Source organism: Thermobia domestica, chromosome 9 (assembly GCF_964235325.1).
Source record: "Thermobia domestica chromosome 9, izTheDome1.hap1.1, whole genome shotgun sequence".
NCBI classification, from domain to species: Eukaryota; Metazoa; Arthropoda; class Insecta; order Zygentoma; family Lepismatidae; genus Thermobia; species Thermobia domestica.
In genome coordinates this window covers 210,282,650-210,296,873 of record NC_137462.1, presented here as the reverse complement: position 1 = coordinate 210,296,873, position 14,224 = coordinate 210,282,650, and the positions used below count along the sequence as shown (strand labels likewise).

The 14,224-nt window shown below is 35.9% G+C and overlaps 1 protein-coding gene across 1 annotated transcript in view; it reads left to right on the top strand.

The window, feature by feature from the left end:
• Positions 1 to 14,224, top strand: part of Alk (Anaplastic lymphoma kinase) — a 1,262,077-nt gene that overhangs the window by 1,035,238 nt on the left and 212,615 nt on the right. Inside the window, exon 14 of the mRNA XM_081725826.1 lies at positions 2,256 to 2,390. Within this exon, the coding sequence (XP_081581952.1) occupies positions 2,256 to 2,390 (135 nt within the window). The remainder of the gene's footprint in view (positions 1 to 2,255; positions 2,391 to 14,224) is intronic.

Below are 14,224 nucleotides of genomic sequence, written 5' to 3'. Positions count from 1 at the left end.
TATTCAGTTAATTTCAACCATTTTCTAACTCATGGATGATCAGTTTTCTTTTTTCTCACATGTAGTATGTAGTGAAGTAATACATTATACTCAGAACGAATTATAATATTAATATATAGCACCTATTGAACAACATACTCCAAACGATAAATACTAATATCGAGAAATATCTTCGTGCATCAACTCCACAGCAGAAGCCTGTTTTAGTGTTCCACAGACTTACAACCTGTCATCTTCTAGTGGAAATGTTAGGTGTAAGTTGGGCTGCATAAGTCAGGGCCAAGGTCGCCCATGTTGTGGTTTCCAAGGGAGGGTGCAAATATAAGTGACGTTTCAAATATAGTTTCAAATTTTGCTGTAACTAATGTAAAAATTCTATTGGGTTTTCGATATTCCCAAGTACAATTTCCTCTTAGGGGGGCGAGCGCCCCACCTTGCTCCCCCTGATGGGCGCCCTTGGTCAAGGCGTTTACTATACGAAGAGAAGTATTAAGACTGACCTAATGGAATTATAGCAGTCAAGAGGGAGATATTTTTGCTGTTGACTGTACATTATATATCATTTACCTTGAAATACGTTTCTAATGTTTAAACCAATATACAAAAACACTCAAATTTTGTGCGATGCAAATATTTACAAGGAGAAATCGTTTGACATACTCTCGTTTTATTTTTATTCGAAATTAAGAGTATTGAGCAATCCAACAAGTTGTTTTTTAAAGGTCATATTATTACATATTTCAAATCTTCAAGTTAAGCAAAAACTTATGATACGACGTTAATTGTCCAGTATTACAATCTAAGGACGCTATAGTATCAAGTATCAAAACTTCGGAGGCCTCCTTCACAGTAATAAGGCAAATGAAACGAACGGGACAATGCACATTCGAAGTACCATAGTGTAAAATGCCATACAGCTAAAATAATAACAGTATTAAAAATATTCAATTTTAACACGAGACCGTGGTCCCGATCACAGAAGCCGTCTTCTAAATTTCTCAATGGGTGCTCAAGCTTTGGCATTAATATCTTATATTAGTTTTTTTATCCTTTTTTTTTTAGTAGATTCAATAGACCAATGGTTCCTAAATTCTTCCTGAAAGGCGAGAAAGACTGAAAACTTACTGAAATAAAATGAATTGGGAAATTATTTTTAAATTGCAAAGGCAAAATCTTATTTAAATTTTATTTTAATATATTTTAGCACGAGTCCCTAAACTTTATATTGAACAAAATTCCTAACATTAAGATTTTGTTTGTAGTTTCAAACGTGTTTAGCAATATAGGCCAAAATAAGGAGACAGAAAATTATTAAAATAATAATTATTACAGTCAAACCTTTAGATCATTTAAGGATAATTTGAGTGAAAATAGAAAATCATTCAACTGTCTTGTAATTTACGTAAAGCATTTTACATTTATAGAAATATAGATTAACAATATCAAACATCAAGTTCTTTAAAGAAATAATTATACAAAATGACACTTATGGATCACTATTATTGTTATAACGTTATGTCTCTTGATCTTCCATATGCCATAAGCCTGAAGAGTCTAAAATATCTATTGATAAATGCTTATTCAACACATATGTATCCCTATCTAAAATTTCCTATCTAAAATTTAACCTGGAATCACACATACTATAGTTTCTTTTTATTATTATTATTATTCACCACATGAAAATGTAATTTCGAAATTAAAGTTCGAATTCAAAAATTCACTGAGTGCTCAGCACCCATTAAATCCTTCCAATGGGTGCTTGAGTCCGAAGCACTTACGTAATCGGCGCCTATGGTACCAATATGAATACTACTTTAGTGTATTTCTTCAATACCAAGGGTTCAGTGTTATGCGTAAGAGGCCATGTTTTACCAATTTAATACAGAAATGGTGCCTGGTGATGTGAAAGTAACACTGTTGTGGCTTTACAGAACTAGGTGAATGAACGAAGGAATGTGGAGATAAGAACAGTTTAACGATTATCTTTCTACATATATCATGTGTTAGAAATACTCCAGCTAGCATGGTGAACGCCGGCCATTGAATTCCTGATTGTATTATTCATAAGTGGTCACCAGAATCTTTCATTTTCCAAGAACAATGACTGAGCGAAGGTACCTGCTTAAAAAAATATATAATGTTGAAACTTTGTGTTAATAATTTACTATTAATAGAATTGTTTTATGTAAACTAAAATGACATATTAACTTGTCTTAGAGTAAATCTAATGTTTTTATTTATTTATTTTACAGAACGAGAAGGATTTTAAACACCATTGTCGGCAGAGTTACACCGGACCATATGAAAATGGTATCAATGGGTTAAAACCTCAGATGTTTCTTGGTGGCGGAGGAGGAGGCGGCGGAGGAGGAACCTTCGTATTTAGGGTAAGTTGCATCATTTTCTACCATTTGGAACTAATCACAGATATTGTCAGCATTTTTAGTTAGGGAGCATAGCATGTGTTTGTAAATTTTCAAGGTTGTCCTTATATGGTTTTCGCTGCTTTATAGAAAATAAAACAATGTACTTTCGTTAAAAATTTTAAAGAAAGATAGACTTCCTAACTGCGTGGATTGAGATATTAGATATATCAAGTAGCAATTGAGAGCTAAGGTTCGAGATGGAATCCGTTCTTAGGACGCTAAATCCATATCAAGAATAGTTTTCCGCCATCTCTTACAATTTTTGCTATATATTAATGAACTAACTGAAATGCCCGTCCCTGCACGGGGAGAATAATTTTGGGGACAGTATTTAAATCCTTTTTCTCTTTAGTGTACGCATTTCAGTCAAAACTGTGATTATAAAAGTCCGCAATGCCACTTCATCACTTTCAGTGCTAATGAGAGAAAAATGGACAAAAGGCATCAGGAGAGTCATTATTCATCTCAGTGATCTCGAAAAACTATGAATTGGACATTAATATTAAAAGTTTTACAATATTTTTAAAAGTCACATATTTGCACCTCCGCCACTCATGTCCCAGAGATTAGGGAATGAGTTTGAACTTAATGACATCATAAATGTCACTATTCATCTAAGCGAGCCCGAAATCTATGGATTTCGTACTTGTATTGGACGTATTCGACTACTTTTATATGTCATCTTTCTTCCAACCTTTGCCCAATGTTGATAGGGGATGAATGTGAGCTTCAATGGCATCGAAATTATCATTATTGTTCTCAGCGACACACAGACTCAGCGACCCCATTGGGTACTAATATTGGTTGTTTTAAAGTACACCAAAAACTAAGGATTAGACTAAATATTGGGCTTTTTTTATTATATTCCACTCGTTTTCGGTCCCCCACTTCACCCCTACTCACTCCATGCCATAATGTTATAAAAGTCTAAGTTCAGCGGTCTAGGAAAATTTGGTCGCCAACGAAACGACTGGGACGAGGGGACTTTTAATAATGCCATGGGTAGAACCTGGTCCCCCAAAATGGCTTCATACGCCTTAGCATTCATCATTCCATACAGGACTATTATGGGATCTACAGAAAACCACGATATCACTGCCCATACTGTAACAGAACCACCGCCATGCTTTACAGTTGGGAGCAGACAGTCTGTATCATAGGCCTGCGACGGTGTTCTCCATATGTAAACACGACCGGTTGTTGGAAACAAGGTGAAGGTTGATTTATCGGGCCACAGTATGTGTTTCCACTGTTCATGAGTCCACGCCTTGTGCACGCCTCTTCGCATTTACTGCTGTGACCAGGGGTTTGGTGATAGTGGCCCTGCCATGAATTTTCATTTTATGAAGTTCCCGTCGCACTGTTTTCGATGAAACCAAGTTATGTATGCCAGAATTGAATTCAGACGTAATTTTCATTGTAGTGGTTTTCTGTTTAGCTGCTACAATCCGTTTTAATGCCCTCCGGTCCCTATCTGACAGGATTGTCTTTCGACCACTGTTGTGCTTTGCAGACGTCGTTTGTCCATGAATTGTGTATGTCCTCGTGACATTGGACACAGCGCCTTTCAATACCCCACTATGTTCACCACTGTTGCCACTGAAGCTCCAACCAGACGGGCACCAAGGATCATGCCTCTTTGAAAGTCTGTCCGGTCGCCCATTTTACCGCACCACTTTCACACCACGTCACTCAGGTGAATTAATTGTTGCTCACGGAAGAGGAAGGTCCACATGACACATTGAAAACAAAAAACGATCGGCAACCGCAACACGTGTTGTACAGTGGAGGGCCAAACTTACGTGTTCTGTATGAAGTGTTTTTAGATTTTTTGTCCCCCTGTATGTTTGGCATCCATTTTTTAACCTTTCTACCTGTATTAGGATAAGCCCTTCGGGAAAATGCATGTGGTAGAAACCTAAATTAAGCTAAGGTCCAAAAAGTTATCAAAATCGGTACAGTAGTGTAGGAAGCACTAACATTAAACATTTTTATCTATATATACGTATATCAATTAGCGTAACGATGTTTGTTGTTCAATTTCTCGTAGATAGCTTGACCGATTTTGATTGCTTTTGCCCCCTGACTTGAGCTTTGCCTAGTTTAAGATTGTATCATTACACTTTTCTTAAAATGCTAATTTTAAGATGGAATCGGGAAGTTCAAAATTTATGCGAAAAATTCAGTATATCCTCATATAAAAATATGAAACTTGCCATACCAATTCTTCGTTTAAAATAAGTGACTTGTTTCCCATTGTATTTAAAAATTACAGTTTTGAGGGAGCAAAGAGTATTATATATATATAGGGTGTTAATTAACTATACCGACAAACTTTAAGAGGTAATTCCTCACATGAAAACAAGAGAAAAAGTTCATATGAACCTATGGCGAAAAGTGCATAGTTTCAGAGCTATTGCTATCCAAAATCGCGAGAAAGCCGAATTTCAAGAGGCCCTATTTCGAATTGGAGATACTGTGGATGGTGGTGCTTATCAGCGTAAAGGAAGTCACGCATATTTCATTAATGTTTAATGAGTGTACAGATTATTCCCTGCAGGGTGAAATTCCCAGACATGCCATCAACCGAATTTTGAGATAATAATTGGTCCAAAGTAGGTAAACGATAAGCGTTGATAACAATGAACACGGAATCATTTGGCGCGATGTCGGAAGTGTTATGGATCGTCAACAGCACGGTCTCTCGTACTCGGGAAACCGCATGGTGCGATGTTTTATTTCACGCTTATAAGTAAAAAAACGTGAAATATACCTTGAAGAAATACATATCATCACACGTTATTCCGAACATACAGAAACATAGAGCTGCCGGTTCCTAACACTTCAGCCTTCCTCCGAAGCATTGGATGTCCATTGTTGTCAAGGTTCACCTCCTGCCTACTTTAGACCCTTCTTGAAATCGGGGTATATCTGAAGACTCTACTGAAAACATATCTGAGAATTACACCCTGTAGGGAATACCCTCTACACCTATTGACAATTGATGAACTATACACTATTGGATTGTGTATGCCTGGCTTCCTTTACGCTGATGAGAACCCCATCTGCAGTTTCTGGAATTCGAAATAGAGCCTATTGAAATTTAGCTTTTTCTCGATTTTAGACAGCCCTAACTCTGAAACTATGCACTTTTCGCCATAGGTCCATATGAATTTTTTCTCTTATTTTGATGTGAGAAATGACCTCTTACAGTTTGTCGGTATAGTTCATTAACACCCTGTATACATACATACATACATATCTTTATATATATATATATATATATATATATATATATATATATATATATATATATATATATATATACTATGTGATCAAAAGTATCCGCACACCTGACTGAAAATGACTTACAAGTTTGTGGCGTCCTCCATCGGTACTGCTGGAATTCAATATAGTGTGGCCCACCCTTAGCCTTGATGACAGCTTCCACTCTCGAAGACATACTTTCAATCAGGTGCTTGAAAATTTCTTGGGAAATGGCAGCCCATTCTTCACGGAGTGCTGAACTGAGGAGAGGTATCGATATAGGTCGGTGAGGCCTGGCACGAAGTCGGTGTTCCAAAACATCCCAAAGGTGTTCTATAGGATTCAAGTCAGGACTCTGTGCAGGCCAATCCATTACAGGGATGTTATGATCGTGTAACCACTACGCCACAGGCCGCGCAGTATGAACAGGTGCTCGATCGTGTTGAAAGGTGCAATCGCCATCCCCGAATTGCTCTTCAACAGTGGGAAGCAAGAAGGTGCTTAAAACATCAATGTAGGCCTGCGCTGTAAGAGTGCCACGCAAAACAACAAAGAGTGCAAACCCCCTCCAAGAAAAACACGACCACGCCATAACACCACCACCTTCGAATTTTACTGTTGGCACTACACATGCTGACAGATGACGTTCACCGGGCATTCACCATACCCACACCCTGCCATCGGATCACCATATTGTGTACGGTGATTAGTCAATCCACACAACGTTTTTCCACTGTTCAATCGTTCAATGTTTACGCTCCTTATACCAAGCGAGGCGTTGTTTGGCATTTACCTGCGTGATGTGTGGCTTATTAGCAGCCGCTCGACCATGAAATCCAAGTTTTCTCACCTCACGCCTAACTGACATAGTACTTGGAGTGGATTGCTATACAGTTTGGGATTCCTGTGTGATGGTCTGGATAGATGTCTGCCTATTACACTTTAGGACCCTCTTCAACTATCGGCGGTCTCTGTCAGTCAACAGACAAGGTCGGCCTGTACGCTTTTGTGCTGTACGTGTCCTTTCACGTTTCTACTTCACTATCACATCAGACACAGTGGACCTAGGGATGTTCAGGAGTGTGGAAATCTCGCGTACAGACTTCTGACACAAGTGACACCCAATTATTTGACCACGTTCGAAGTCCGTGAGTTTCGCGGAGCAGCCCATTCTGCTTTCTCACGATGTCTAATGGCTATTGAGGTCGCTGATAATGAATACCTGGCAGTAGGTGGCAGCACAATGCACCTAATATGAAAAACGTATGTTTTGGGGGGTGTCCGGATACTTTTGATCACATAGTGTATATATTTGTAATTTATTCATTGTAGCTTTTGAAAATTCAAGATTATTAATAAAATTACAACTGACCAAAGCAGTATATATTTTTGTGTTACAATTGCGGCTATGTAACACAAACATATCTTAAAACATATATATTGCTTTGGTCAGTTGGAGTTTTATTATTAATATATTATATATATATATATATATATATATATATATATATATATATATATATATATATATATATATATATATATATATATATATATAATATACAGTATATATGAATGAAGCTACGTTTAACCGGGAACTTCTCCTAGACAATAGGTCCGATTTTGATGATTTTTCATACATGACAGAAGTATGGCAGAATGTAGGCTTCCATTATGTTACTGTGATTAAAATGGATAAACGAAGGGACGATAGGGGGTCAAAATTTATGCAGAAATTGAGTATTTCACGATCCTTTCAACTTAGAAAAATGAAACTTGATATATAAATTAAAATGGCATCCATGCTCCAGTGCTTGTAAAAATACCTGTTTGAAGGATCGAGAGGCATCTTAAATGTAACGATCTTCGTCCCTCTACTCCTCAGCCGCTGAACTAATTTTGATTATTTTTTGTACAAGACTGGACCATAGCTTAAAGTGTATCTTTTACATGTTCATACGTATCCTAAGCGGAGGACTGGAGGTTTAAAATTTATGCGAAAAATTCAATACCTGACAACTTAACTTAGAAAGATGAAACTTGGTCATAAATGCTTCATTTATAATAATTGATCCCAGATCTCAGCGTTTTTTTTTTTTTTTTTAATTCCCGTTTTAGGAGTGGCAGAGGTCATCTTCTATGCATATAAAATTAATGTAACGATGTTTGTCCGCAACTTCCTTCTAGCTGCGCCAATTTTAATTAATTTTGGTACGTGAGTGCACTTTGGCCAATTTTTGGCAAGGAATGAAGGGTAAGGGGTATGACACGTAAAAGTATGTAAGATTGCTAGCTCCTCCTAGACTGCTGTACCAATTTTGATTATTGTTCAAAGGAAGAAGGTATGAGGGAGTAACATGTAATCGAAGCCGACCAAATAGTGCCCAATCCATAGTTTCTGCGGTTGTTGAGATTATTAGTGACAATCCTGACATCGTTGAAGTCCATCAATACGTGTTGTGGTACAAAGAGGGTGACATTTAAAAATAATAGTAAACTTTCGATATTAGTTTTCAATTCATGGGATGAATAGTGACACTGCTAATTCCGTTATTTCCCCAGTCCAAGTCCAAGTGCATTCCTCAAAGGTATTTTAAGGAAAGGATGGGGTTCAAATACTTTATAAAAACATATTCTCCCTTTATGAAGAACGAACATTTCAGCTACTAAATAAGAAACTCTAGTTTTTACTACTTTTTATTTCAACAGAGCTGAGATGGAATAAATTATTAAGATCTTGAATGTTTTATATATAAAGAATATTAATGAACTACAGTATACCAACAAACTGTAATAGGTGATTCCTCACATCAAAATAAGAAAAATCACACGGACCTGTGCAAAGAGCATATTTTCAGAATAATAATAATACGAGTAAATCATGGTACAAGAATAGTTGTATGATTCTACTTTCGGAATCACATTCCTGGATCAATTTACTTTGTTCCAGTAGACAAATGCTGGGATGTCATCTTTAATTAGTGTCCGATCTTCTTGTAAAATTAGCCGCATGTCTCATTCTTAGTTTTCTCCAGTGTGAACTCGTTTCACCATTGTATACGGACCTTCGCTTTTAACAAATAATATATATCATCTTAATGATAAATAATATACAGTATATCATTTTCATTTACGACAATGATTGTCAACCACATCATATCATCCTTTTTGAAATAATTTTTGAACTAGGATTTCACATAGCTATTTCTAACAATATGATGACATAAATAGATCGGTAGAGTGAAAGGGAAACAACTACGAAGAAGAGGACATTTCAAGTACAGTAACAGCCTATCAATACCCGAGTCAAATCATTTCCGGTCATCGCGCTGTTCACCAAAGTGTGATATGTTGATGAAAACACACGCAAAGAGCTGGCTAAACTTATTGAGCGCTATTTCTGGTTGACAAACTAACGGGGACGAGCATCAAAGCTGCATCATATTGTATGAGTAGTGGCTTAATGTCCGTTGCCCGATTACCCTCATTCCGTGGCATTTATGGTCACTTCAAAAGCACGTTGGAGGCGATTGTGTGAATGTTAGAGCTTTCACACCCACCAACATTTGAATAGCTCTTGTTTAAAAGGCTGACGAAATCGTAATAGGCAAAAATATATTCATACTGCATTATTCATTAGAAATACAATTTTGTAAAACCTTAATATTTCCGTTCGCATTAGAAATACAATTTTGTAAAGCCTTAACGTTTCCGTTGTCTATCAAACACACAAGGACTCTTGTTACACTTTTATTATGACTATATATAAGCTTAAGAGGTAAACTTCTAACAGTCAAAACTTCTTAAACGAAATTTTGTTAAGTGTTTAGAAAAAAGAAAATAGAAAGAAAAGAAAAAGAAAAAGGAAATGGCAGTCATCTCATTCGATCTGGCTACGTAATTAAGCAATAGGCTTGATTTATGATAACACTTGCGTCACTTATAGCCAGTAATAATGATTTTCTAATTATTTTCTATTAGCATCTGTTCAGTAAAGTCACTTATAATGCGTTATAATGCGAGCACAGTAAGGGTAGGAACAAAGGAGAAGAAGAGAGGCAGTCCATCCTTTTCTTTACATAACATCTTCTTTTAAAGATGAAAATCAGATTGCAAAATTTAAGTATTAGCGACGAATTAGCGAAAAGCTCATAAAGTATTTTGTGAATACATTGTCTATATAACTGCATTCAAAATATGTTAAACCGTATTTATCAACGAACTTAGCGGACAATTGTTAGTGTCCAAATCATAGTGTCCAAATCAACGAACTTAGCGGACTTCCAAATCATAATTGTTAGTGTTTTATTTTTGTCTTCGTGGATACAAGAACAATTTCGTGACACACTCGCCTCAACCTGCTAGACGGACGACGTCACAGAGAACATTCCACGCGCCCTTAGTTCTGGGTGCGAACAGACCCAATGGCAGAATAATCTGCATCTTCGAAACATTAACTACTGCACACAAAATTAACAATTTTCATGGAAATAGCTGCAAACGATCTACAACAATTTTGACAATGTTAGAGACAGATCAGTGATTATCCGGGATCTGAAATACTGTACGTGATGAGAAGATGAAAGTTAATAAAATAAGTACAAAAATATGCACAGTTTCACATCTAAGTTAAAGTTCCGAATAATTTTACACGTGTGATTCAATTATCGTCCTTTGTATCATAGAAATACGCATGTCTTAACGAGAAACACTTTATTATATAATATATTTTGTCATTTGGGTGTAAGTTGTTGTTATGCCTTTGTCACATGAGAAACATTATGTTAATGTATTTGCTATTAGCTTGCGACAATCCGATTGCGATTCAATTTTAGAAACCACTCATACTTTACCAAACAAAAGTGGGTTCCTGTCACCATGGCATAACGCGTCTTCAGGTTGCGGATCGAGAAGAAAACCTCTGGATATACTGGTTAGCTGCTAATAAATTGAATAAGCAGTCGCGGACAGACGACAAGGAGTGATTCTCCAGTTTGGGGATTAAATGTGCTGCTAACAACCTTATCAATGGAATGCACTAGTGTTGAAATTAGGGAGGATAATATTAAAGTTTCAACAGAATAAAAATTGGTGCACCGGAAATACATAGGAGCAAACCATGTATCGATTAGGAATGTACTAAACTAGCAGAGAAGAGAAAACTGGCAAAACTGCGTTGTCTCAAAATTTGAAAGATATTATTATACAAAATTTCGTTGACATCACGTGGGAAATTTCAAAGAAAGGAACGTGATTTCTTGAAAGCTAACACTAATGAATTTGAAGATAATAGTAAAAACAAAACCATTCAGAACATGTATAAGTGCATCAACAAAAATAAGAAAGGCCATCAACCTCGCGCTTGTATATTAAAGAAAACCAATGGAACAATTCTCACTCATACAGATAGCATCTTAAATAGATCGAAATATTTCTTTGTTGATTTGCTTAACACACAGGCCTCCCAATAATAATAATAATGCTCTTCGAGAAAGGGATATGCTTACTGTAGAACCATAAGTGCGGAGCCTTAGAACCATAATTGCAGTACCTAATCGAACAGAAATAGAAATTGCTAGAAAGAAATTAAAGAAGCACAAATTGAGTAGACGAAATTCCGGATGAGTTAATTTTAGCTAAAGGTGAGAAATTTTGGACAAGATATGCACAAATTTTCTCATTATCTGGAACAAGGAGAAACTGCCATAAGAATGAAAAGAATCAATCATTGTTCAAATTCACAAGAAAGGCGACAAAACTGATTGTGAAAATTATCAAGGCATCTCTCTTCTATCAACAGCATATAAAATCCTCTCGAATATTCTGTTTGCAACATTGATCTCATAATGATGAACTTATTGCGGATTATCAGTGCGGATTTAAACGAAATCGATCAGCTATCGACCAGATATTTACCAATCCTCAAATACTCGGAAAGAAATGGGAATACAATACCCTTTTACATGAATGATTTACTGATTCTAGAAAGGATTAGGGCTCGGTTAGGAGAGAAACATTGTACAATAATTTTACAAAATCTCGAATACCGAAAAGGCTAGTTGAATTAATTAAGATATGTTTGAATCCCATAGTAAAGTCTGAGTAGGAAAATACTTGTCCATGAGTTTTAAGTCGAGAGTTGTCTGAAGGAAGGAGATGCATTGTCATCATTATTAGTCAACTTTGTTCTGAAGTTCGCTATAAGGAAAAGCAAAGATAGTAACCAAGGAATAGAGCTGAATAGTATCCACTAGTTTATGGTGTGTTGTGATAATATAAACCTGACAGAAGATGATAAAGATGATAGGTGAACAACAGAAAGAAATAGAGTGGTTTTATTAAATGCTAGCAGGGATATAGGTTTAGAAGTAAATGCAGAAAAAAATTAAATACATGAAAATTCGCTGTGACCTTAATACTGCAAATTATCGATACGTCAAAATATCAAATAATACGTTCGATAAAGCGAATACTTTCAAATATATAGAATTAACATTAACAGATTGAAACCATATGCTCGAAAAAATTAAACTGTTGTGCTGTATCGTTGCGAAACATGTTTTTGAGGGAAGAACGAAGACTGAAAGTACTTGAGAATAAAATCCGGAGGCGAATATTCGGACCCAAGAGGAACGGGAAAGGGAAATGACGGAAAATTCATAACGAGGAACTGCATAATTTATACCGTTTACCAAACATTGTTAGATTCATCAAATCTAGGAGACTCAAGGGGCAGGCAATATGTAGCCAGAATGAAAGAAAGTAGGAACACTTTGAAGATTTTCATTGGAAATCCAATCGGAAAACGACCATTAGGAAGACCTAGGCGCAGATGGGAAGACGATATTAAGGTAGATCAAGCAGAAACAGGAATACAAAATAGGAACTCGATCCAGTTGGCTTTGGAAGAAGTGAATGAAGAGCTTTTGTGAATGCAGCATTCACTCTCCAGGCCACACACTAGTTAATTCTTTCATCTATAGCATAAATAATACAAAATAAAACACGATAATAAATGCACACTTCGCATTTCCTTAACAGTTTTACTGTCTCTGAATACTGAAAGAAAAATAACTTTTCCTATCTTTTTTTCCTGCTATCTTCTCATTTATCTGAAGTCGAACAAATGGAGAACGCGGTATGAAAGCAAAAGTACAATTCCGTACAATGACTTCACCTACGCTTCAGTTTAGTTTCCATGAAATTCCATGGCTTAAGGTCGTATATGTATAATTCTTCGACGGAGATACATTCCCCCACAAGAAACGAGCAAAATATCACTAAAGAAATAAATATGTACTGAGTTTGCATTCGTTCTCCTACACAAAAATTGTATGCATATACGATAGCCATTTCCTGCTTTACTAGAAAAAGCGAGTGGGAGTTTCTCTTGAAATATTGATCTCCATCGCTCTCTAACATTTCCTCCCATTTCAGTTCAATTGAATTGCCAACCAACTGTACCTTCCTCCCACACACTCCATCCACTCAATAACCAATCGTTCGCTCTTCCCCAACCCATTTGATTTTGAGAGAACCAAATGACTGGTCTTTGTGAATAATTAACGAAGAGTGCTCCCAAGAACATGCTTCATCGCCAAACTGTACACAGGGACAAACAATAAGCAACTAAATGAGGAAATAGTTGAAACTTGTATTGATAAATTCTTGTACAATTATGAGAAGTATCTTTTGTGATATTTCAATCGATAAAATTTACAGCCATTATGCACTCTCTTGTTAAAAATCCATTTCTATTATAAAAGCATGAATCACAGTGAATTCCTTAAAAAAAATTAAAACACGCATTTTCATCTTTGTATTTACAATTGAGGATGACATATTCTTTAACTCATGCTTTGTCAGTGTTTTAATGTAAAATCCGTTATTTTATTCATATGGCAATTTTTGTCACAGTATATGACGTTCAGCATACAAAAAAAAAAAAACTTACTAGGAAGATGTTAGCGGGACTTATAGGGTTGTAATATTATTACAATTATGCTAGTTGCCTTTATAATATTGTAATGTTAATATGTACGTACGTTACTACACACGGTAACTTTTGCACAAAAATGAATTTTTAAACTCTCTTTTTTGCAAGAGAGAGCTATTCTGATTATCTCAGCTGACTTCGTTAATTGAGGTAATGCTTTAACATCTTCACAGGAGCGGGAACAACGGTGGCCATCCATATCCCATTCACTCATAAATGTACTTTTCGCATAACACAAATATTCAAGCCTCAAAACATTAAAGAGTTACGGATAGTATAAACATCAGAAAAAATATTTAGATAGTGTAGATATTTAGAAAAAATATACTTAAATAGTAAGTATTTAAATTCTTACTATGAATGCAAGCACATTCATTCATAAATATACGTTTCGTGTGATTTCCTTTATTGTCTTTAGCAGAGTTTATTTGCTCTGAAGTTACGAAGTTGTGAAAATACAACTTTTGCATGACTATTGATAGTAAGAGGAATCGGGCATCATCTTATTCTTCGAACTGAAAAAATGTTATGT